Here is a 24,385-nt window from a genome sequence, read left to right on the forward strand (position 1 = left end):
CTATTATAAGAAAATTTGTTGAAGTTCAAGGTTACAATTGCAAATACCAAATTTATTGGAGGAAATTATGAATCTGAGTGGGAGAAAACTGTTCATTTAACAGAAGAAGGTCTTGCCAATGCCAAGGCCGTAAAATGTCCATATACTCCCACTAATGTTCTTATCAATGTGATTAGAATTGTCAGTACACGAAAAGGTCAGTGTTCTTATTTTTCCTTATTGTCATTAACTTGTATTTGAATCTGAGTTTTATGTAATCTTTGCTTCTACTCAGAAGAATACCACTATGAGACCTGAAATTAAACAAACATATTTTTAAAATCAAGATTCTGATTCTAATTTCATTAACCGTATAAAAACCTTTCAAAAAAAACAATTTAAAAAAAAAATAATGCTATTTGTCTCAAGTAGACACACAATATATGTATATCAAGTTAAAATAAATATTTAATTTAATTTAATAGTAATTTATTTATCACTTAGATTTTTAATTAAAAAATTAAATTAATTGCATTAATTACTATAAATATTTTTAATAAAAAATTTATGATTTTTTCACTAAATTTTAGTTATTTTTTTATGTAAATTTATATATTATGTTACTGTTAAGATATATTTATTGTATTTCTACTTTGAAATAAATAGTATTTTTTCATATAAAAAATACATTTTATTGATATTTCGGGTCAGCCATATATATAATCACCGATATTAAGTGTTTGGTTTTTCAAAACTTACTTTCCATATGAAAACAGGAAAATTGAGGTGTGGGTAAACAAATTCAATAAATACCCACTCTGGGAAAGTGACTTGATAAAACCACATTAATTAACCCACGCAACTGACAGTTTACTATTCAATGCCTTTCGGATTCAAACAACCACTAGGAATAGGGGCACGCAAAGTTATGGAACTTTTAAAAATTCAGACCAAATTAATAATTTGATGAAATTCATCTTTTAATTTACTATATTCAATTTAAATTATTTTAATTAAAGATCGAACCGACAGAAATATGTTGGATCTCTAATTAAAAATGTTCTGTTGTGAGATTCTTCTTAGGAGCCCTCAGCTTTATTGGGCCTTCCGAGAGGCCTTCTTTCGTTGGGGTTATATTCACCTTCAAAAAGGCCATGACTCGCGGGATATCTACGAAAGGCTTTGTTTAAACGTAAACCCCAAGGAGGAAGGCCTTTGTTCTTTTAATTCATTAATGTGATCAGGATTTTAGCTTATTCACCCTGCTCTGCTTGAAATAAATTGCGTAATTGAAATTGAGTTTTTAGAACATTGGTAACCACGATTTCTTTTAATTTAAAGAAGGGTATTCAATTTTATGCTGACTTCGTATGCGTGTCATAATTGCCTAACATATTATCTTAATTACCACCGACTAGCAGATCAAACCATAAATAATTTACTATACAAACAACACTTTTTTTCTTCCTGTATGGTTTGATTCTCTCCAAGAACAAACAACAAATGCAACAATGTTTCTACATTTCATAACTTACCCTGATGACCTCTAATCACAACAGTTTCAGCTGTTCCCAAGAAAGTGGTACTTGTTTGCATATCAATCAGGCCAAAGGAGTATGTCAGGACCTCTTAATTTTACAAGCCTAGCTCTATGGTAGAACTGCTCTCTTGCCAGGAGTCTCACTTGCCTAAGATATGCATCAAAACAAGGCACTGCTCCTTCCTCTACTGCCTTGTCCAATGCATATATCACATCCTCAATAGCCCTCTCTGCAGCCAAGCAATCAATCACCGATCTCGACTCTTCATCATCGCCTTCGAATGCATCTTCCATTCCATCTCCTTCAATTGTAACATCATTAACTCTCAGCCAATTCATCACCACATCAGCCTGTTCCATCAACTCCGTTGCTCTCTCCTTTAAGCTCCCTCTCTCTTTCTCAAGGCTAATGATCATGTTTCTCGCGACGTGATTTCGCTTCATCAGTTCTACTTGTAAGCTTGATAACCCCTCCATTTCTTCTTCGTTCTTGGCCTTCAATGCAATCTTATCATAGTGAATCGTACCCGAAAGGCGGTCAAGAGCCTCCATCTTCGAGACAAGAGAAGGGTGAGTCAAACTAGAAGAAGGGGAGGGAGTTAAAAAAGGATGGTCGTGAGAGAAAATCTTGACAAGATTACGAACAAGTTCAGTTAAGTTACAGCGAGGGAATATCCAGGTTTGGAGATAAGGAGAAGAGGTGGCACCAGAATAAGGGTCGACAAAAGGGTGATTCTGATGAATCGGAGACATAGAATCATTTGGTGAGACGACAACAATAGGAGGCATGTAAGGATAGTTCTCATGTACCCAAATGGTGAGAGGCACAGGGGGGGTGTATTTACTACCGGCGAGATGGAGATTGCCGGCCGCGTTGAGGAGGTAGACGGCAGTGCCATCATTGTGGAAGAAAGTATCGGTGGAAGGTTTAAAAGTTGGGTAGTCAATTATTAGAGAAAGGAGGTGTTTCCTAATGATCCATTTTTGTTTAGGGTCAGGGTAAGATAGTGCATAAGGTGTACTGGTGCAAGAAAGTGCTGTGTCAATGAATTGGATTGAGGAGGATGGCGCCATTCCTTGAATTGCAAAAAAAAAAAAAAAACAGAGAGGTTAATCTGTTTAGGAAGAGATTATCTGTATGCGAGTTGCATATAGAAGTTAATTCTTTTAAGTGGCAAAATCAGTCTGAGGAAAATTTTTAATTTTGTTTATAGAAAGACTAAGAAGATTAGTGAAGTCAATCTTAGATTAAGATTTTAACCGGATTATTGTTGTTGTATTTATTTTTTCTTTTTCTGATAAGCGTCAGGTTTTTAGTTGCTCAAAAGTTTACTTCTGACCTGGAGGAGGAGGAGGAGGAAGCTTCCTCTGATTGCATGTTTTCCCATAAAATATAGGAGGCCTAATCCATATCAACTCAGCAACTTATTTTTTTTAATATATTTTTAATATAAACATTGAAGACCAAGTAGTATATTTATTGTCTAATTAACCTTGTTGCACAAGCAAGTCTGTTCCCTCATGAGAATTAGCCTCAATCTGATGAACTAGTGAACCAATAATTTGGGTTGGTGTCTGTTTGCTGTTTCAATATTTGATTAATTGATCTTGAATATAGAAAACAAAATATGAATTGGGGGTGGTGTAATCTCAATTTGAGAAGAAGAAAATTAATATAATACTGTAATTTTTTTAGGATGAACATAAATTTATAATTTGATGGATACCGAAAATATTTATTAATGAATTTTAAAGTGAAGTTTTAATACCCAAAACATATAAATTAAAAATTGATATCCAATTTTAAAACAAAATGTGATTTTTTAAAACGACAAGTCTCTTCTTGTGTGAGAAGCGTAACGAAACGGGAGACACTCACAAACAGTAAAATTGGTGAGAAAAATGCTATTTATGAGATCAAAACATGCTCGTAAATAACCTTGTGTGCTGCTTTTAACAGGGCTTCTGAAACATATTTAAGAGAAATTCTTACCTAGAATGTCATCGGTAAACTAAATTAATTGTATAGTAATATGTGATTTTATTTATTAAATGTTGAATATTTGTTGGTTGAATTTTAATTATAAGTTGTTAATAGTAATAAATAAACCAACCAATAAAAATATAATATTTAAAAAATAAAATTATTTATCAAAATATAATTAATTTAATCTATAAATAACGTGATAGATTAAATTTCTGTAAATTTTTTAAATATATATTAGAAGCCCAGCGCAAAAGGAGTACACAAGTATGAAATCTATAATTTGTTATTCTTCCAGAATCAGAATCAGGTGAGAAAGTTTCTTCAAGGAAAAAAACAAAAACCTTGAGGAATTATTGAAAATCTGCGATTGAGATCTTATAACATAGTATTGGGCTTGAATTGAATTCTGCACCGGATAAATACAGAAAGAGAGAGCCAATAATATGTTAATTGGTCTAGCTAGGACCCAGTGGCAAATAGAGCCCCTAAGGCCTGGGCCTGCAAGCAAAATTAGTAGATAACAATAGGATAATAGAAAAGCTGAAGGCAAAATGTATCTTCAGGCTAAGTAATAATAAACAAGAACGACAAAGTATGCGACAACAAAACTAAAATATAGTCTTTACAAATAAATAAGTTTTAGGTAACAATCATTTTTTTTCTTTGTAAAGAATACATAATTATACTCAATAAAAAATTCTATAATGAATTTCAATTAAATATAATATAAATATTTTTGATTAATTGGATTCTTTCTAAAAATGATTCAAAACGAAAACTATTGGCTAACATCCATTTCTTACAATTTGTTATGATTATTACTATTTCTTTATCCTTTTATTTTTATGAAGGAATTTCTTTATTTTCTTTTGTTCTATGTTATGTAGGTTTCTCCATGCTTTTCTCTTCCTTTACTTTTTGTGCCAACTTATTTTGCTTTTTTTCCATTTTAACATTTCTTTATAACGTGAGTTTTAAGGGTTCTCTTTTTCTTGTTTTCTTCTTTTTCATTGGAAAGTTAAAACCCAAATATGCTGCACAAGGAAAAAATTTCTACTTTTTAAAAAAAAAAAAAAAAAAAGATTTTTTGGAAAAATAGATATTATGATTCAAAGGCAAGAACAAAAGACTCAAATTTTGTTTGATTTATTTTCATTTATTCGACCAAGCCGATAAATAATTTAAAACTAACATTATTAATCGTGCATCAAATTACTAATTTTTTACTCATTAATTTTTAATTTAATTAATAAAATAATGTACAACTTTCAGTCTTACATTTTTTAGAATCCTAATTAATACTTCCTCAATTTTAAAATAAGTATTGTGCATAAGGATTAAAGGATCCATTGAATATTCTAAATTATAGTGAAAATTAACTCAATATGACTACTATATTTTTCTCTCTTGTTTCATTAATGCTTTTACTTATAATGGATAAAGGTAAAGCTAACAACAAAAAATCATTACTACTGCATTGGTTTCTTAAAACCACGCTTAATTTAGAATATAAAAAGAAAATTTTAGAAAGATACTTATTATGCTACAAAGGGACTAACTATCTATATCGGTATATATATATAACAGTAATATGTTTTCTCTTTTTTACATGGCTTTTTTTTAATTTTTTAAGGTAATTTTCTTTATTTACATAAATTATTCTTATGATTTTTTTTTCTTAAATTCTGATAACTCAGACGAGCTATCAACAACGATCTTCAAAGGCTGACCTCAATCTTTAGAGTAGCTGTAAGGAAATGTTAGAAAGTGCTGAATATAGTTGTCCGGCCACTCATTCCAATGATATATTCAATAATTTGTGTAAAAGTGACTAAAATATATAAATATATCATATTGTATATACCTATAAGTGTAGTGCCCATATTTTTTATATAGACATTGAAAGTCTTCTAGTCTATTTAAAAGAGAACTCCACATTTATAGGTCATCCTAATTGTATTAGGATTTATACTCTTATTTCTCTTTAGAATTCTAAGTCGGGTCGGACTCTATACCTAAAATCCTCTTGAGACACATTCTTTTAGAATCCCAATCATAATGGATATCAACATTTAGTCAACTCCGCCTTTCTAGAATGTGACAGACTTGCTTATGATACTCGGTTATCAAGTTCCCTCTCTCTTCTCTTCAAATAAAGTATTTAAAAAGTTTTATTTCACTTAAACTTCTTAGCTTCTTTCTTTCATCGGTCTTGTATCTAAATTTTTTAACTTCTTTTATTTTATTATTCCTTTTCTTTTATATGTAACTACTAGAACTTTACTTATGTCATTGCATAATTGTTTTATTTATTTTATATTAAAAAAATTTATTTTATATATTATATAATGCAGTTTATAATTATATTAATATCAAAATAAATTTTTATTTTATTTTACGGTACTTTTAATTAAATATATATTAATATTTTATAAAAGTTATAATGCATTCTTATGAATATTTTCTATTTTTATATACTAAGGTAAATAAACATGAGAAATATATATATATATTATTTATTTATTTATTTTAATTCTTTATTTATTTTATTGCATTAATAAGTTCTCATATATTTATATAATACTTATTTTTTAAAAACTAGATTGTTAGAACTTTGCTATTTTATTTCTTTATTTTTTATCACATATATATATACATATAAATTTTTTAATTATATTGGACTAATAAATTTTTTAATATATCACAAATTTCTTTTAATTTTTTTATGATCCAAATTTAAATTTTCATTCTTTTACTATTTTATTTATATATATATATATATATATATATTTATATATATATATATTAGAAAGATAATAAGATCTATTATTAATATATAGTATCTTTGCTAATTATTATACTTATTATCTTTTGCTATTTATTTTATTTTATTTTATTCACAAGTTATTATTATTTTCTTCAGCTCAATTTCTTCATTATTCTTATATTTGTCATGAATTCTTTTCTATGAACGGATAAATTTATCTTTATTCTTTTTTTTTATACTACATTAGTTAAATTCAAATCAATATTCTCTTTATTTAAAAAGAGTATTTTAGGAGATATTTTTTCTTTTCTAAATGTAACTCTTTATTTTTTAAAGTCATTTTTATGCACTTTGATATATTTTTTAAAGTTTATTATCACATATTTTATTATCTCTTCAACTTTTAACCATGCAAGTTTAAGTTTTTAATTTTTTTTAATATTTTATTTAAAAAAATAATACTAAATGCTGAAATTTTCAAATAACCCATAAAATACTAATTATAATAAAATTTAGTAACTGATAAATTATAATATATAATTATCTAATATTTTAATATTTTATAATATTTTTGTTAATATTATATAAATATTTTATTTTATAATTATTTAGAAAATATTTTAACCCGTTCAAAAGACGGTTACTGGTCTAGTTAAAGCTTTTTGAGACTCAATTCATCACAACATTCATACGAGAGATGTATAAAACTTTTTTATTAACCTCAAAAGTAAACAATTCTCAAATAAGAATAATAAAAAGAAAAAGAGAAAGCTGCCGTTAATATTTGAATTTTTATTCATGCATTCACATATATGATTATCGAATCTTTAGTCTCAGAAAGTCGGCTTCTATTTAAATAAATAAAACAAAAAAGAAAAAGATGGAATTGTATCATCATTATTTCGAATAATGAAATATATGAGTGGTCCAAATTAAAATGCACCGAGAGCAGTAAAGAAACAGTAATGGTAAATGGTAAATTGGATCATCATCAATGGAAGTCTCGTGTCCTTTGGCACCGATAAGAACCAATATTATAATAATTTTGTTTGTTACTAAGAATTGGAGGGTCACAAGTCACGAGACGAGAAGGAATCATCTCTTTTCTTCTTCTTCTTCTTCTTCTTCTTCTTCTTCTTTTATCTTCATCCTCCACCACACCCTTCTGTTTACTGCTTTTTAACTCCACCGAAGGGCAAATCACAATCAACTCTTTGTTTTTAACGTTTCTGTAGAGGAGGAGGAGGAGGAGGAGGAGGAGGAGGAGGAGGTCATGTTTGTCTTTGGTCCCCTCTCTTGCAATATGTCATGTCAGGGCCTGCTGGTCCACATTTAGGCTTTTGCTTTTTGCACTTTTTCTTTTCTTCTTCCTTTCTCCCTTGCTCAGTTGAAATTAGGATAATTCGTCTACTATTCATTCATTCAGTATTAAAGATAACATTAACAAATAAACCATTGTTTGTCCTTTTCCCTTCCTCAGTTGAAATTGAAATCATCCATTTATTATTCATTATTCAAGATGATATAAATAAACTCTCTTTTTACTGATTAGGAGTGTTCTGGCAGGATAGGAATATTAAGGAAGTCTCAAGCTCAAAAATTATTTATTTATCATCTTCAGAATTTGGTATTTTTAATTGTAACAACAACTACAACTTTGTTCCAGGGAAAGAAAAATCTATTATCAGACTTTTTTATCAATAAAATTGAGTTCTGAAACCTAATAATTCAATAAATAAAAATGATGCCAATTGAAACATGCTGCTATAATAGTCAAGAACCAAATTACAACAATTTGAGCCAAGAGATTTCGTATTTAATATTAACCAAAGGGTTCTAGTGTTTTCCACATATGAATCTTCCATTGCTAACGAATCAGATCCTGAAAATATTCAGAAACAAAATGTTAACAGGTGTCCTTGTTTCTCCTTCGGACTTTCTACTGTACATTTTGTTACCTAAACTTTATTTTTATTCAGGGAACACCAGTAAGCGATTGAGGATTTTTAAAGGGCAATAGATAACACTAGTAATTCAGTGGTGACAAAATTATTGACTTTGGGCAGTGGCATGAGCAGAGTATCTCTTTATCACAGTCGTACAGAGGAGCCCATTAATATATCATATGTAAAGTATTATTCATGCTACTTTTAAGCAAAGTCCTCTGCGCATTTCTACCACATTATTTTCAATGCCAAGTTCTAATTAATTTTATTAAATTATTTGATCTTCTCTAGTTATGGAACATGTGACGTATCACACATTTTAAGACGACATCATAAGCAAAAACAGTCCCATTATAGCTTTTGCCTAACCTTTTCTTTTTCTTTATTCGTATAAATAAAATCACGTGCTTGATTTTAGTTTATTATAAGAACCGATATGCTCTCAATTCTTATATCGAGTTTTTATATAATAAAATCCATTCTTTAGTCTCACTTCCTATTGGCTAATTTTTTCTTTTAATATTTATGCAGATAGTTTGATCAAAATAATAAATCTATAAACTACATCATATTCTCAGTCTTATCTGGTTCATGTATTTAAAAAGTAAAAATATTAATCGACAATGTACTGAACTCATAAGCTTATTGGTTTGCCATTTGATTCAATATAAGAAACTACATCGTTTAGCATGCAATTGCAAGATGTTCTTAATAATATTATTGATAGATATTGTATTAACTAATAAATCATTTTTCAAATAAAATAATAATTACAATAATGAAAAATAGTTATTTTATTTTAATGCTAATTAAGGATACTGAAATTAAAACATTTTAAAAAAATATTATTAGTCTAAAACTCTAAAATCCTATTTAAGGCCAAGGTTAAATTAGCTTATTAAATTTAATTAAATTTCTCGACCGTTGATCCCAGTTGATTTTAAATACAAGGGAAGGGGGAAAAAAGTAAAAAAAATCATCAGAGACCTTTGCCAAAAGTTTTAGAGTGGGTAGCCACCATAAAGCAATGGACAAATGTCATCATATAAGGTCAGGTAGCTATTAAGATGTTGCTATCTAACAAAGTGGTTTAGTAGATGGGATGGGGCTTCCCTGTGAACGAGAATGAAATGGCTAAAGCCGCTCCACTTGTCTGTACAATTTATGTTTGGAGGAGTTAAGGGGAACCTAACCAAATTCTACAACTGATTCAATTTTCTTTTTAAAGTTCAATTTGTTATCCAGGAATAAAAACTTTACATTTTCATCATAGAAATGATTTTATTTATTTTAGATGCTTTTGGATAATATAACTAAAGCGACCCCGTTCCATCTTTGTAATGATCTTCTTGCCAAACAAGATGCATGACCTGAGAATATGACAATTTTAATAGGCTACTTACTTAAAAATTCCTAAATGACGAGCTTTTTAAGAAAGTCTGTCGTGTTCTTTTAAATATTTACTCAAATACCCACACTTCAATTTCCTCTTTAATACAATTCAGCAATTTATTAAATTGAAATCGCGACGCTTTTACTTGGATGTATTTTTCTTTATAAAATCCAATAAAGAAAGAAAAATATCACTGACTCATTAACACAAAAAGCTGATTCAATGACGATAATTCCTCAAGCATCAGACAGCAAAGAGTGATTCACCATTGTAATCCTGAACTTCACTGAGCAAGATTTTGCTAACTCCTTTTTCTATAGGATTTTATAACAAAAGATGCATATCAGCAAAAATCACAATTAGCCACCGATTGCACTTTTAGAAATAAATATTAAGAATAGACATTTTCTACAAAATAATTTCTTTTAAATAAATTTAATTTCTATTAAATTAATTATATATTAAAATATAATTATATTTATTAATTATTATATTTTTATTAATAAAAATATAATAATTAATAAATAAAACCACGTGTCTGTATATAATTAATAAAATCTACAAAAATACAATAGAATAAATTTACTTAAAAAATTTTAATTTTAATAATTATGTGATTTTAATAATTTTATCTGTAAAAACTATATTTTTACGATTAATGACACCAATTAAAAAATTAACTTTTTTAATAACATAATCCCAAGCAAACTAATTATAAAAAAAAAATTAAAAGTTTAAAAAGAATCAGTATACATTATACATTATCTCCATCATGCCACATAAGACGAGAGTATTCGTGAATTGGTTAACACTTATTTTTCTTATAGAATTTTAATTTCTAAAATATAATCAAATAAATAAAATTTAAAATTTAATAGATAAAAAATATAAAATAAAATAAGAAATTTTTCGTAAAAAATCGAAAAATTATAAAAATATTATACGAATTCTATTGTATTGTTATAATTTCTAAATTTAAAATCAAATTTAATTTATATTATTATTCGATTTCAGATATTTACAATTTAAATCCATAAATTAATTATAATTATTATCAAATTTTTTTAAATTGGTCAGATTATCTATTTAATTAAATACCCCTGCGTATGACAATATCAACAAAATTGTACAATATACAATTATTGGTATATGGATAAATAGATAAATAAAGATCATAGCAATTAAAAAAAAAAAAGAAAAATATCACTACTATATAAATGCTCTGTGGTACAATTTCCCAGATACTACGTGGACCCAGCAATACAAATACGACAAATTCGGAGAGCATGTTAGCAATGAGTAGACAGCAAAAGCAGTGCGTGCGCCAGGGCTAAAGATTAAAATTTGAAAAATTCACTGTCGAGAAGGGCATCTCTTTGTGCAGTTTTGAAATTCCTGCTAAAAGAAGTTCCCACAAAAAAAAGAAAAAAAGAAAAACAAACAGAACATTTAGAAAAGAGAGAGAACGGAGGAAACCCACTTCTAAATCAAATAGAGAAATGAATTGGATATTCAACTTCCATAAAAGAAAAATTCCACTGTCAGAAAATTTATGTGGCCAACTTTTTTTAATGGAAATATATAAGAAACGTTGAATCTTTCATTGGAAAAGAAGAAGGCCATTGTAAACGTCACCAGATTTTAATAACAGAAAACGAACTATTGGCTTATTCGACAAGTTAATCAAAGCACGAACAGTGAATGGATAAAGACAACATATTAATAAAAAAATCTAATTTAGTGGCTTTGAATTGAAGTACTTTAATTTTGTTCAACACGCTTCGGATCGCTGCATTTTTTTCCTTCCAACCACCTCTTTCTCCGCTTCACAAGTTAACTATTGAAGACTTTAATTGCCTTTCCTTGTATGAAAGCTATAACCCCACATTACATTTTCTCCTGAAGTTTAAAGGACGGATAGGAAGGGAAGCTTTTATTCCTTTACATTTTGCTTTTCTATAGTCGATAATTTCCAAATCCAAAATTTTCTCTCTTTTCAACATCTTTTTTCCTCTTCTTCATGATGGGTACTCTAGTAGTAGCCATGAAATCACCATAACCCATATACTCTTTAACTATAGTATAATCATTCACTAGATATCTAAATTTTGTTTTCTAAACCCTCCTATTTCTCCCTTCTTTTTAGACGATAAAACAATGGAAACAAAAATTACTGTCCTCTTTGCTAAATTGGTCAAGCAATCAAGGCCCAGATATTGGCAGTGCATTGCGAGAGCCTCCAAATCTAAAATTACAAACGAGGCCTAGAAGAGTTAAAATTCACATCTCATCGCCGACGAGTTAGATAGCCTTGTTTTCTGTTTAAAAACTGAAATTTCATTTAACATATTTTTAGAAAAGCAGTGTCGTAACGCTAATATGCAAATATAATTATGTGCCACAGATAATCCGTATAAAACAAAAATGGAATTATTGGATTAGAATAATGTTTGCACAGTATTAAAAATGGACTTATCCTAAAAGGCCTCAGACCTCACCTCGCGGCAATCGAGACTGCACGAGTCTGTCCTTTCTTCTTCATCAAATTCGGATCTTCTCCTCTCCCCATAATATTAAAAAAAAAAAAAAAATTCGTAAATCACCGATGGACAGTGACATGAAATTGACTAAATAAAAGATATATTCACAAACAAATAAAACACTCGAAAATTACCATAACCTCAAATGGATTCCATCGATGATGCAAGCTTCCTCCTTTTATCCAGCAATTTTTTAGGAAAAAAAAGAAAAGGAAAGAAAAATCCAGAAATCAATAGGAACATATTTCAGAATCTACAGAACTTCTATTCTTCGAGTCAGAAATGAAGATGTATCGATATTATTACTAAACCAACGAAAAAAAACCGATGTTTAGCTGTATGACTATTCTTACAGTAAAAGTTTTATTGATATCAGTGAAATCAGACCCTTACACAAAAAAGCAGAAGGGGATGCTTATGGGGTTATATCATATTATACGATATCTTATCTCCAAAATTAAAAAAAGAGGAGAACAAGTAAGAAGAGAGGAAAGAAATAAAAGCAAAAAACCAAAATTTCATGGTTCATCTTCAATAACCGAAGCTAAACCAGTGACCATCTTAGCCCCGATCTGAAAACTCTTAAGTTTAGTCTCAGGAGGCTTCCATTCTTTCACCACGCTCGAATTCTCTTCTTCTACAGAACCTTCAGATGACAAAGCAAACAGACTATCCTCCAAAGAGTTGTCCTCTTGACTCGGTTCGAACTCGTTCAAAAATTGCTCCTTTTCAGGTGTGGCACGTATATGAGGAGAGAGCCATTTAGCTTTGACATACTCGGCTTTTCTCCAAGGTGGGATGTGCATGCCTTTCTTCTTCAGGCTCTGTTTCGCTGCATCCGATACTAGAGAGATTATCTTCTGGAGGCGATCCGCTTTGCCTACAAAAATATAGGGTAAAGTTTGAAGTAGAGACTTGTAGGCCTTCGTTGATCTAGCAATTTCAAATTCTGATCTGAAATCAATGTCGATTAGCAGTCTCTCGCGTGAAATTATCACGTCTATATATTCATATTCACCTGCATTCATCAACATGCTCTATCAATTCTCTCATTATCGTTTTTAAATTATTACATGTATACACAAAAATTTCCATATAGATATATTGCAAATTTACCGGCGGGATGTGAGGCGGATTTTTCCCAACGGGATTTGCAGATAGAAGCGTTGTATCCAAGACTCACTAGTCCATCAGTGACAATCTTTCTGCAAAATCCGTCCTTACGCTTGCAGATCTTGTTCTTATCAACGATTCTTGCAGTGTCCGCTAGTAAATTCCTCTCACTCATACTTGCACAAGGAACCAAACTCTGCTCCGTATAAAGGACGGGGTGGGAAAAAGAAAGACAATTAACACTATTACTTCTGAATCAGAATCAAAATCAAAATCAGGACAAAACTTGACATAATCTAAATTAATAATAATAATATCTACCTTTAGCATTTCAGTTGCTTCGCTCGAAGAAAAAACATTAGCAGAATCACCAAAGGAATCAAATTCGTCTTCAGAGCTATCATTACAGTTTCCATTAAAGCAATTGCAGCGATTCCGGCTACACCTAACTGCACCAGATGATTGCTTCTCGTTGCTTTCCTCGATGAAGTTTTGCACCATTTTTGCCAAACAAACAGAGCTCGGTTCAAACTCATTAACGCTATCTTTATTAAAATGCGGCTCATCGACAACGGCCTTTTCAGCGGCGGAATTTCTCAGGAACTGGAGGTCAAAAAGACGTCTGAGACGCGATTTTACCACCTGCTTTACTGGCTCAAACCGAGTAGGTGGCTCTTCAGGTGTGAGTGAATCAATTGGCTGGATCTTCATTTGAAAAGGCATGATCAGCGTGATCAAGCAACAAACACGAGAGAAACGCCTCAACACAGTTTCATTAATTTCCCCTCCATTTTTAAAAGGTTAGTTGACACATAAAAACCCTAACACGTTCAATTAAAACAACCAGAAACGGCTGGTACCAGACTTATTGATGATGAGATAGCAAACACCAAAATTACAAAATTATTGAGATCAGCGAAACCGAAATTCAGAATTTGGCTCCCAAAGAAAGATAAATGCGTTTGTTTCTTCCTAAACAAAATTCGAGAGCCTCTTTTCTTTAAAAAGAAAAAACTGAAACAAAACAGGTACTCTCTAATATAATATTATATAGTATTTTGCCTCTGATTTGCGAGACAAAGCATGGAATAACTTCTAATCTCTGCTAAGTAAAAGTAGCTTTTGCTTAGGGTTTTCTACAATACACTGTTTTTTAAAGTTCCCGAAATACGCGACGCCTCGATAACTTCAAGCTTTCGCTTTCGCTTTCGCTTTTTAAAGCACAATCATTTGCCGGACTCTCCATTTTTACCGGCTAAATATCTTGTAATTCCAGGCGGCTCATCGCCGGAGGAATTTTTTTCCAAAAGAAAAAAGAAAAAGAAAGAGAAAAATGAAATAAGAGGGTTTTGCTCCTGTTGTGCGATTTAAGCTTGTGGTGAGAAGACGATAAAGAGAAGAAGATTAGGCGTGGGCCATTTTAAAGAAAGAAAGAGGACTCATGCTGACTAGGACTGAATTGCCACGTACTAATTCAACGTGGCACTGGCGTAGTGTCTGCGCTTATGGATACGTGTCGGTCGATGAACCCGGTTCGTGTTCTTGCGCTTCTCACTCGCTACCACGTTATTAGATAGTGACGATAATGGTCCCACTTTGCTTTCCTATTATGCCCTCCTACTTCTGGGAGTCTCTGATTGTCGTGGCATGGGCAAGTTTGAGAAACCAAACTAGTTAGCTAAATTTAACGCGTTGTTGATGGATTCTCTAAAGTACCCATGATGAAGATAGAGTTGAGAAATTGATGGTAGCCAAGATATGGACTAGGGAGGTAGCAGACAAAAGGGCACAATGGTCATTCAGAAATGTTATACCTTGTTGGTTAAATGCTCGTTGTTTTGTGTGGGATTATTAAAAATGAAACTGAAAGCGGTGGTTAGTGAAGGTGGTTTGACCTAAATGCCCTCCACGAATGCGACGAGGGTCAGTAATGCGTGGTTTGTTGAGGAGAGTGAGCAAACGGTAAATTTGAACAGGCGGTGGGTGGGGTCCAGATTAGATCATGGGACTGTTACATATACTGTTGTTACATGATGCTTGGACCAGGGAGCCGGGAGGCTAATCTGGGAAAATGTAAAAACGGAGAGAGACGATGTCGTTTTCTAGGGGCACGCGTCGTCAGTATAAGAGAGACGTTACGTAGTGGAGATGATGTGATCAAGCCACGTATCCATCTAAGAATGTAAGCCGTTGATTGATAATGAAATTCTGAAAATTATATTAACTAATCCTTTGTCTACATATTATGCAGAACTGCAGATATAACTATTATTTTGATCCACATAGTTAATGAGTTTTGATGTATTAACTTATTAAGTAATACAATAATATATTATATACAATTATCGTATATAATTGTATATACAATATCTAATTTTTCATTTAATTTTCTCCGAACCCCCTGCCCCCTCCCCCGATCTTCTCTTCTTTGTGTTACAGGAGCAATTAAGCGCGTATAGACCCTGCTAATTGTAATATGCATAGGTATTTATATATTACTAGTTTTTAAATTTTAAAATTTTCTAAATATTATTTAATTTTAATATATAAATTTTTATTTTAATATTATATTAAATAATAAATAATTTCTTACTAATTTTATTTTAGAAAATAACATATTAATTATATTTTAATATTACATTAACTAATAAATTACTTTTTAAATTAGATAATAATTTTAATTTTAAAATAATATTTTGATTTATATTTTGAATATTATATTTAATTATAAATTAATTTTTAAAATATACAATAACTTTTTATTTTAAAAAATAATATCAACTATTTTGATGATATTAATATATATAATATTAAAATTAATGAAATATATTTTTAAAATAATTTTATATTGTGGCACTTATAGAATTTTAAAAATTAAAAAATATTTAAAAATAATTAATTTGTAATTATTTTTTAAAATTTAATAAATTAATATTAATAGTAAATTATATTAAATTATATTTTATCAATTTAATTTTATAATTAAAATAATAATAATAATAATCATACAACGCATGAGTAAATTACTAGTATAAATAAAAATATAAATATAAAATTATAGAAATATAAAACTAATATATAAAATAATATCTTTCAAGAGATAAACATGTAATATAAAAAAATTAAAAAATATTATCAATATTTTTTAATTTTATATAGTACTATTAAAAGACATTATTTATTTTAAAAATTATTAATATAATAATAATAATAATAATAATAATAAATTGTATGCAAATTAATATTTAATCAGAATATATAAAGGGAAAATATCAATACTACGTTTTTAATGGAAATGATATTTCCGCAATGATAATATGTTTTCAATTATAAAATAATTATAAAAATAATACTGTATTTTGTATTAATTGTCGTGCTTTATAACTTATGACGGGACTATCAATACTTTAGTACTTATAAATAGCTGCCATTTGCTCAACGTCACACCTATTATCACAGAACACAACAAAATATTCTTCTGCTAACAAACATCACCATTAAATGGATCATCTTTGGTCAATTTATTCTCTCTCTCTTGACTTTTATATTTCAGAAACAAATAAATGTGGATTGTAATTAAAGGAAATATTGATGTTGGCGGGTGGAATGGTGGTGGTGCTGCCATTCCTACGACTCGTTGATCTAACAAGGAAGATTGGTAGGTTTTTTCTTGTTAAGAAGAGGAGTCGAAGAGAAAAAAGGAACCTCTAATAAAATAAGGATATTTTAGTATTTTAGAATTAACATAATAGAGTTTGATGAGTCATTTACCTTGATTTCATAATATATAAAAAAAAAATTATCAATAGTAAAAGTTTTACGGAACGATTTTAAAAATATATATTTTTATATCAATTTTATATATTTAGAAATAAAATTTAAAGATACTTTCAAAAAATTGATTAAACACCATTCTCCCTTTGCAATTTGCATTAATCTTCTTGCATGATCGAAGATGATTTTGGTAATAAATTCTTATGAGTTCTTGGCATAATTAAATCAAATGGATATAATTAACGTATTAGTCTATGTACAAATTTATTGTCACAAAGCAAACTTAAAATAGCTAATTCTTAAAATATTTTATTGGTGTTGCATAGATTTTTCTAATAGGGTATTCCAATGTTTTGTTGAAATCATAAGGATTTTTTTTAAGTTTAATATTTACTTAGGTTACATTATGATATAATTTCTTAATTAAACTAAACCATGATTGTAGATTTGCAGCCTTTGCTAATGCTGTATTCAATTTTCTAGTACATACTGTCTTTCTTTTTTTTCCCCTAAACTAGTGTAGAATAATGCAAGTGATGGCGCTACCATCATTCAATAATCTTTTTTTTTTTCAATCACATTTTAAACCAGGATTTTAGTCTTCAGTTAAATTATCATACAATACTTTGTAGCAATTTATGGTGTATATTTCTTAACTTATATACAAATCAAAATCAGTTTAAAAGAATATACAAATCAAAATGAAATGATTATTCAGAATATGTACGGTAAATAAAAAATAATTACCTGAAATCATATAACAGCCAACAACTATGAGAGGATTGGACAACATTAAAATTTAATATAATGATAGTTAGGTGGTTCTTGTTACGTTATAATAAGTCTATTGTCAAACAAGTAATTGAGAGGCCAAGGAAAGTTGAGCAAGTGGAACCTAATTGAGAAATAAAATAAGATTTCTACATGCATAACAGTTTTGAAATTTTTTGCATAGTTTTGTTATCTATATCTCTATATATACATCAAATAAATACATTAATAAATAAATAATTACAAATTAATTATTTCATTATAAAATAATAATATATTTATATGGCCTTTTTATTTATTGCAGTGTATGGTGAGAATTACCTTTTTCTTTTTCTATTTTTTGAATTGAAAGCAGCAACATTATTGTTCCCTAGTTTCTCCATTGAGTTTTGTAGCAAGACATTATCTATATGTTATATATTATTAATAACACCGATTGGTACTTTGTGAAGAGAATGCACCAAAGTAAAACCCTAAATATTAATGCAATCAATCAAATAATTAAATTAGCACAAACCATTATACAGAACAAACGACATGGCCGCTTTACTTTTGGTGTTAATTGAAATAGATAAAAGCGCATAGATTTTCAAGGGTCTTATATCTATTATACATATATTGTTTTAAAAAAAAAAAAAAGACAAAGAAGACGAAAAGGGAATAAGATTATATAGAAATTTAATTAATCAATGGCAAGGCTGCTGAATTTGAAAACCAAGGCAATTTCTTAGAGAGTCTTTCTCTTCACTCTTCTTTAAAAATGTGAAGTCCATAATGTCGGTTTAGAGGAATTAATAAGAGTGTCTAGAAGAAAGGTTCGGCAACCAAGCTTGTTTTATCCTTTTCCCTAGCTACATTAATTTTGCTTGTGATTGACATGATACCAGAAGGATGCTTAGGTTCATAGTTAACCATGGTGCAATTCACCCTAATGATACCATTTTTATATGATAGGGATGTTTGTTTATTATGCTTATTACCTCTAATCATAGCCAAACTGCAGTTTTTTCCTTTATACAAAAAAGAAAACAGGTCAACAAGTCATAAAGTACAAGATATTCACAGATAATAAGGCACATATAATGTTATGTACAATTTGAATTTGAATGAACAGTTACTTCAAATTTTAAAAGTCATTACCCTCTAATTTCCACAAAGTAAAAAAATTGAGAAGTTGCAGGTTCTGAAACTAAAGCCAAGTGAAATGAGATTTGTAATCTGCCAAAGAATTATTATTAAGTCATTTACTGAACAATTTTGCCGAGAATGTAAACACAGCAAAAGGATGAACAAAAAGGAAAAGGAGAAGCAATACAAAAGAGTACAATAATCCCAATATCAAATTTGAAATATAAAATGGCTTCCTTTCAATGATTGTGAAAATGGCTTCTCTGCAACCCCAGCCAATTTATGATGGCAGCGAAATTGTTGCATCTATAATGTCAAAATACATAGTACTCTTTTGAACTATATCTCATTTCCTAGAGACTTCATCAAATCAATACAAAAGTGTACCCCACTGCATATATTTGTTCATGTTCAGTGTGCGCACCTTCCTTCATGTCGATTTGGGACTTCAATTTGTAAAGAATTATCTTTTCTCTGGTAAAAACTGTAAGTTCATTATTACATTTTTTAACTTCCAAGCGTTTACTTACCCTATAAATACATGGAAGCACTTAACTTAAAACCTAAGAGAAAATGACTGGTTATTTTGACACCACAATGGGCCTGTAGGATACAATAATGGGAGAAGGACAGCCATGTGTGTGCATGCATAGGTGGGCCTTCACATAAACAACAGCAACAACAAATCTTGTCTGCCTAAGAACTGAGAAACAGTTTTTGCTGTATGATGTAATTGGGCTTCTTTCTCACTACTTAGCATGGAGGAAGAAACTTACTGACCGTGAATTCTTGTTTCCCTTGACAAAGACCACGCATCTACCTTTTCTTTTTGCATATCAAAATGACCTGAGAGAAAGAAAACAAAGAAGTGACCAATATGAGTGTTAAAATCATTACAGTTGAGGAAGTAGACCTAATGTGGGGTCGTTTTGATCAATTATCTATCTTGATACAAAATTCTTTCTTGATGAGGTGGGCAGATAGGATGTCAAAATCTGCTATGGGATCCACTCTAGTGCAACTAAAATTTGCAATTCTTTTTTCTCTTGGGTGCAATCACTCTTCCTTTCTATGTCAATTATTCATCTTACTCTCCTCAAGCTTTGGTGGTAGCATGGTACCACCATGTTACTGTCAGGACCTATTGAAGGTAAAACTGACCAGAGGGAGGGTAAAACAAAGGTAGCCTAGCCAAACTTTAGTATATTGTTTATAGAATATAGACCAACCCTTTTGCCCTCCTATTTTTTCCTGTCATGATTTTGTGTGAAATAACATCAGATATACACCAGTATGAATATGGAACTTTGAAACTTTATGAGGCAGTCATGCCATATGGTTATGATCAGTATTTCACTTCTGTTTAAGACAGCAAGTATGTCATTGATACACAAGTAATTTCTTTCTTCCTTTATTTTTATTTTTTTTTAAGACAGAAACAAAAACTATTTAAAAAATTCATTTGAGGAATGAGATTCCACCAAAAAGAGAACATGCATTCAATCATTGGATTAGTATCCTAACACCAACTCCCGTTCCATTTAATCTTACAAGTATAAAATTGTAAACTAGTAACGTGATCTTTGTCTGTGGGTCAGTAGCTGGGCGGGATCGTTGTTCTCTTTTCCCAGTTGGATTTTAGCGTAAGTGATTTAGATGGATCTTGTGGTAAGACTACATATATGATGATATCATGTAGTCTTTTTGAACTCCTTTTCCTCCATTCATTCGTAACTTAGGTATATCATCCTTTTCTCCGAGGCATTACATAACAAGTCACGATCAGGCATTTTATCTTGTGCATCATCATTCATCAACCGATTTTAGGCCCATGGTTTTAAGATCACAGTTGGCCAATAAGTTTAAAAACTGAAACTGATGTTATGTCTATCTTATTATTTAAAGCAGGAGCTATAAAAACCCTGCTAATATCACAATTTGACAAGGAAAGAAAAGAAAGATTAGATATTAGACTAATCAGGTTCCAATATATCTACATTGAATGTTTTAAAGAAGCAAATTCCATAGGCTTCTTCACAAGCTACTCGATTAGATCTGCCAACCAACTTGCCAATACCATGTTAATTGACTTTGTGTGAAGATTAAATATGTTGTTGGAGGGGTAATTTTAGGCCTAAACTGTAGTAACTTATAGATGATCTCTTGGGTGAAAATTATAGCAACGTACAAAAATGAGAAACAATTTAAACCTAGAACAATAGTAGAGCTAATTCTCTACGGTTAAATAAAGTAAATTGATTATGGAGTCTCTGGTAGGGGAAGGAGTACCCTCTTTATAGGGCATTGATTAGCCTTCATTTTCCTGGAATGTTCCCTTGGCATCATCGTCTATAGTGAAAATTATGCTGTTGTTTGATTGAGGGACGCACAGCGCACTCCCACTCGCTCTCTCCATTGCCTTTTATTCTCTGTCTACTTTTCTGCAAACACATTTCTATTTCATTTCATCTTCTTCTGCAGTAACTTTTCTTTGTGTGCATCTTGGCTAGTGGCGACCCTCCTCCTAGGTTGCCTTTTCAAACGAATTCATAGATTAATTGTTATATATTAAGAAAAATGAAAATGTATTATTACTGTCAACTATTATTAGAGAACTTTAAATTAATTCAAAACCCTAAATTTATTAAGTTAGAAACCTCATCCATTACATAACATCAATTTATAAATATATTTATTTTTTTATTGTGATTTTTCTAATTACATTAATATGATCATTGTGTTATCGAGACTTCAAATAACTTAGAAATATAAGAAAATGGATGTAATACATGAGCATAATCTATTATGGTTTAAAGAAAAAAGACTGGAATGTATTTGAAAACATATTGTTAATGTGATAGGATTGTGCATAAAATATATATATATAAGTTACCTTTAATACTAAATTATAAATCGGCTATCTACACCGAACTAGTGGTTATTATCAAATAGACTAACTAATCTATACTTGAGATTAGCTCAAAGAGTAAGAATATTTGTTGTTAAGAGAAAAGATTTTAGCTTTCCTAAATAAACAGTCTCATTCACTGCATTAGGTGAATTAGGGTGAGTGTAATTTGTAAAGAAATAACTATTTCTTACCGGCTATTCCTAATAAATACTAATAATAAATAAAAAGAGGAGAAAATATCAGCGTTCTGGGCTTAAAGATTGGGCCACGTCAAATTGTAAGAAAAATACATCCAACAGGCTTTAATATTTAAGTCCTTTGTGACGGGCCCAATTCATAAACGCGGCCCAATGCACAACAAGAGTCCTGCCCGAATTCAGAAGCAGAAAACGTACGGTTATCCTAGCAAGTAAAGGATTATCTGATGGTCAACAGTCAGTAACATGAGCCTTTCAGATTTTACCATTACCTCAGAAGTGTCAAAATCACTTGTCTGTAGTATTAAAAAAGAAAGAAAAAAAGAAAAAAGAAAAGCAGGGATTAAGATGGTAATTAATGAGAAAGAGAAGGACAGAAGAGTAAAAGAAACAAACAAAAAAAATTTCGAAATCCAAAAATTTGGGAACATTTCCCACCAAAAGTAAACCGCCTAAAGTAGTTTTCCGCAGAATTCAAAATCCCGCCTTCGTTTATTGTTTACGAAATTAAATACAATATCCAAATTAACCTCTCATTTTCAGTCTCCAGTATCCTCTTCCAAGGCAAAGTAAAAGTCTCAGGTCTCTCTCTGTCTCTTGCTCTCTCTTCTAGATCTAAGATTTCTTGATTTTACGCTTTCATTTTGGATGATGCTATCATTTCTTGCTTGTTTGATTTTGTATATAATTTCTAATTTCATCCTGGTTACCCTTTTTTAAAGAATTGAAATCTGAAATCTGAGTCTGAGATATTTTAATTTTGAAATTTGGAAAAGAAAGGACAGGTGGTGAAGAATGGCCGGAAAAGGAGGAAAGGGGCTTTTAGCGGCGAAAACAACAGCAGCGAACAAGGACAAGGACAAAGATAAGGATAAGAAGAGGCCTATTTCCCGGTCTTCTCGTGCCGGTATCCAGGTAATTCTTTGATCTATGTACTATAATGGTTATCGATAATTTCCGTGCTTTCTCAATTGGAGACAAAAGCCCATAATTCTTGTGAGATTTATGTTGATATGCCACGGGTCATTTAAAGAAACGAAAAGGAGGAAATTGTGTCTTTTTTTATAAACAAAAAGAGCACATTCGGGGTTTGTCTTCTTGGTTCATATGAAAAGCGATAGATCTGTAGGGCATGAATGAGTCAGTTGGAGTTCTGATTGCACAATAAACAATTGTTGAAATATTTGGGTCTCAGAAATGTTTTCTCTGTTTGAAATTATGATGCATCTGCACTCTGTGCTATAGGAAGTGCTCTTTTTTCCCCCTTCTTTACAAGACAAGATTTGCCACGCAAGGGCGTAATCTCGTTGGATTATGTTAAGATATGCAAGGCCTGAGTTGTACAGTTTGTAACATAGTCGAAAAAATTTATGGTTATTATATTTCCCTGTGCAATGGTGGTGGTAAATTGCAACGTACGTATGTTTCTATTGCTAGTGCTGACAAAATTCTGAAATGGGTTTTTTGTTAGTTTCCTGTTGGTAGGATTCATAGGCATCTGAAACAAAGGACATCGGCCCATGGAAGAGTTGGGGCAACAGCAGCTGTATACCTAGCATCAATTCTAGAGTATCTGACAGCAGAGGTCCTGGAGCTGGCAGGAAATGCTAGCAAAGATCTCAAGGTGAAGAGAATCACACCAAGGCATCTCCAACTTGCCATCAGAGGAGATGAGGAACTTGACACTCTGATCAAGGGTACCATTGCTGGTGGTGGTGTCATCCCTCACATCCACAAGTCTCTTATCAACAAAACTACCAAAGACTGATATCTTTTCTCAACTATTTTGTTTTCTTTAACTGCAGAATTATGTGTTAAATGTCAGTCATATTTGTTAGGCTAATTTAGGCTTCTGCATTGTGTTACGGTTGGAGTTTGTTTAGGACTTGCCTGTTTAGTATATAATATTTGACATCTAGGGTTCTTTTCTCTAATTTAGATAGGATTGCTGTTTGTTGGATTCGTTAAGTTCAATTTCTTAGCATTTTATTTAATCTTCCTTTATTGCTTCTATGCTTTGTGATTCAAAGTTTTCAGGATAATATCTTTGAACTGTAGGCACAAACCTGTTTTGCTAGAAGATCAGGGTGGCAACAAAAAGTAAAAGACAATTATATTAATTTCACGGGAAATATTTGAAAATGAATCTGGAGCGAGCTATCAATGAGATTTATGGGGTATTACCAATACTGGTTTGTCAAATTTGTTACAATGATTCCTGCATTTTTAAAATGCGTGGGTAGAGAGTTTGAATTTGACTGCACAGGACAACAATTTCTTATGAAGAGTAGAACCTCATTCCCAGCTCTCCACTGAAACCGGATGTTTAAACTGTAGAG

The 24,385-nt window shown here is 30.6% G+C and overlaps 3 protein-coding genes across 5 annotated transcripts; 1 reads left to right on the top strand and 2 right to left on the bottom strand.

Annotated features, from left to right (window-relative positions):
• Positions 1-1,394: 1,394 nt before the first annotated feature.
• On the bottom strand, positions 1,395-2,750 carry LOC8274719 (protein ELC-like). The gene has a single exon (XM_002520925.4). It carries the CDS (start codon positions 2,591-2,593, stop codon positions 1,577-1,579), a length of 1,017 nt encoding a protein of 338 aa, XP_002520971.1. The 5' UTR covers positions 2,594-2,750; the 3' UTR covers positions 1,395-1,576.
• A 9,732-nt stretch (positions 2,751-12,482) lies between these two features.
• LOC8274718 lies at positions 12,483-14,667 on the bottom strand. The gene is made up of 3 exons (XM_002520924.4): positions 13,587-14,667; positions 13,269-13,461; positions 12,483-13,170 (listed from the first exon to the last, which is right to left on the bottom strand). The coding sequence occupies exons 1-3, from the start codon at positions 13,986-13,988 to the stop codon at positions 12,671-12,673; spliced, it is 1,095 nt and encodes a 364-aa protein (XP_002520970.1). The 5' UTR covers positions 13,989-14,667; the 3' UTR covers positions 12,483-12,670.
• A 7,617-nt stretch (positions 14,668-22,284) lies between these two features.
• On the top strand, positions 22,285-24,059 carry LOC8274717 (histone H2A variant 1). 3 transcript variants are annotated; one of them, XM_048374989.1, is made up of 3 exons: positions 22,285-22,628; positions 22,832-22,961; positions 23,518-24,059. In XM_048374989.1, exons 2-3 carry the CDS (start codon positions 22,842-22,844, stop codon positions 23,812-23,814), a joined length of 417 nt encoding a protein of 138 aa, XP_048230946.1. In that variant the 5' UTR covers positions 22,285-22,628; positions 22,832-22,841; the 3' UTR covers positions 23,815-24,059. The 3 variants fall into 3 exon arrangements, with proteins under 3 accessions (XP_048230946.1, XP_048230924.1, XP_048230901.1); XM_048374967.1 differs by having other exon boundaries at positions 22,286-22,628; positions 22,827-22,961; XM_048374944.1 differs by having other exon boundaries at positions 22,298-22,628; positions 22,823-22,961.
• The last annotated feature ends 326 nt before the right edge of the window (positions 24,060-24,385 follow it).

This window comes from Ricinus communis, chromosome 1 (genome assembly GCF_019578655.1).
Source record: "Ricinus communis isolate WT05 ecotype wild-type chromosome 1, ASM1957865v1, whole genome shotgun sequence".
NCBI classification, from domain to species: Eukaryota; Viridiplantae; Streptophyta; class Magnoliopsida; order Malpighiales; family Euphorbiaceae; genus Ricinus; species Ricinus communis.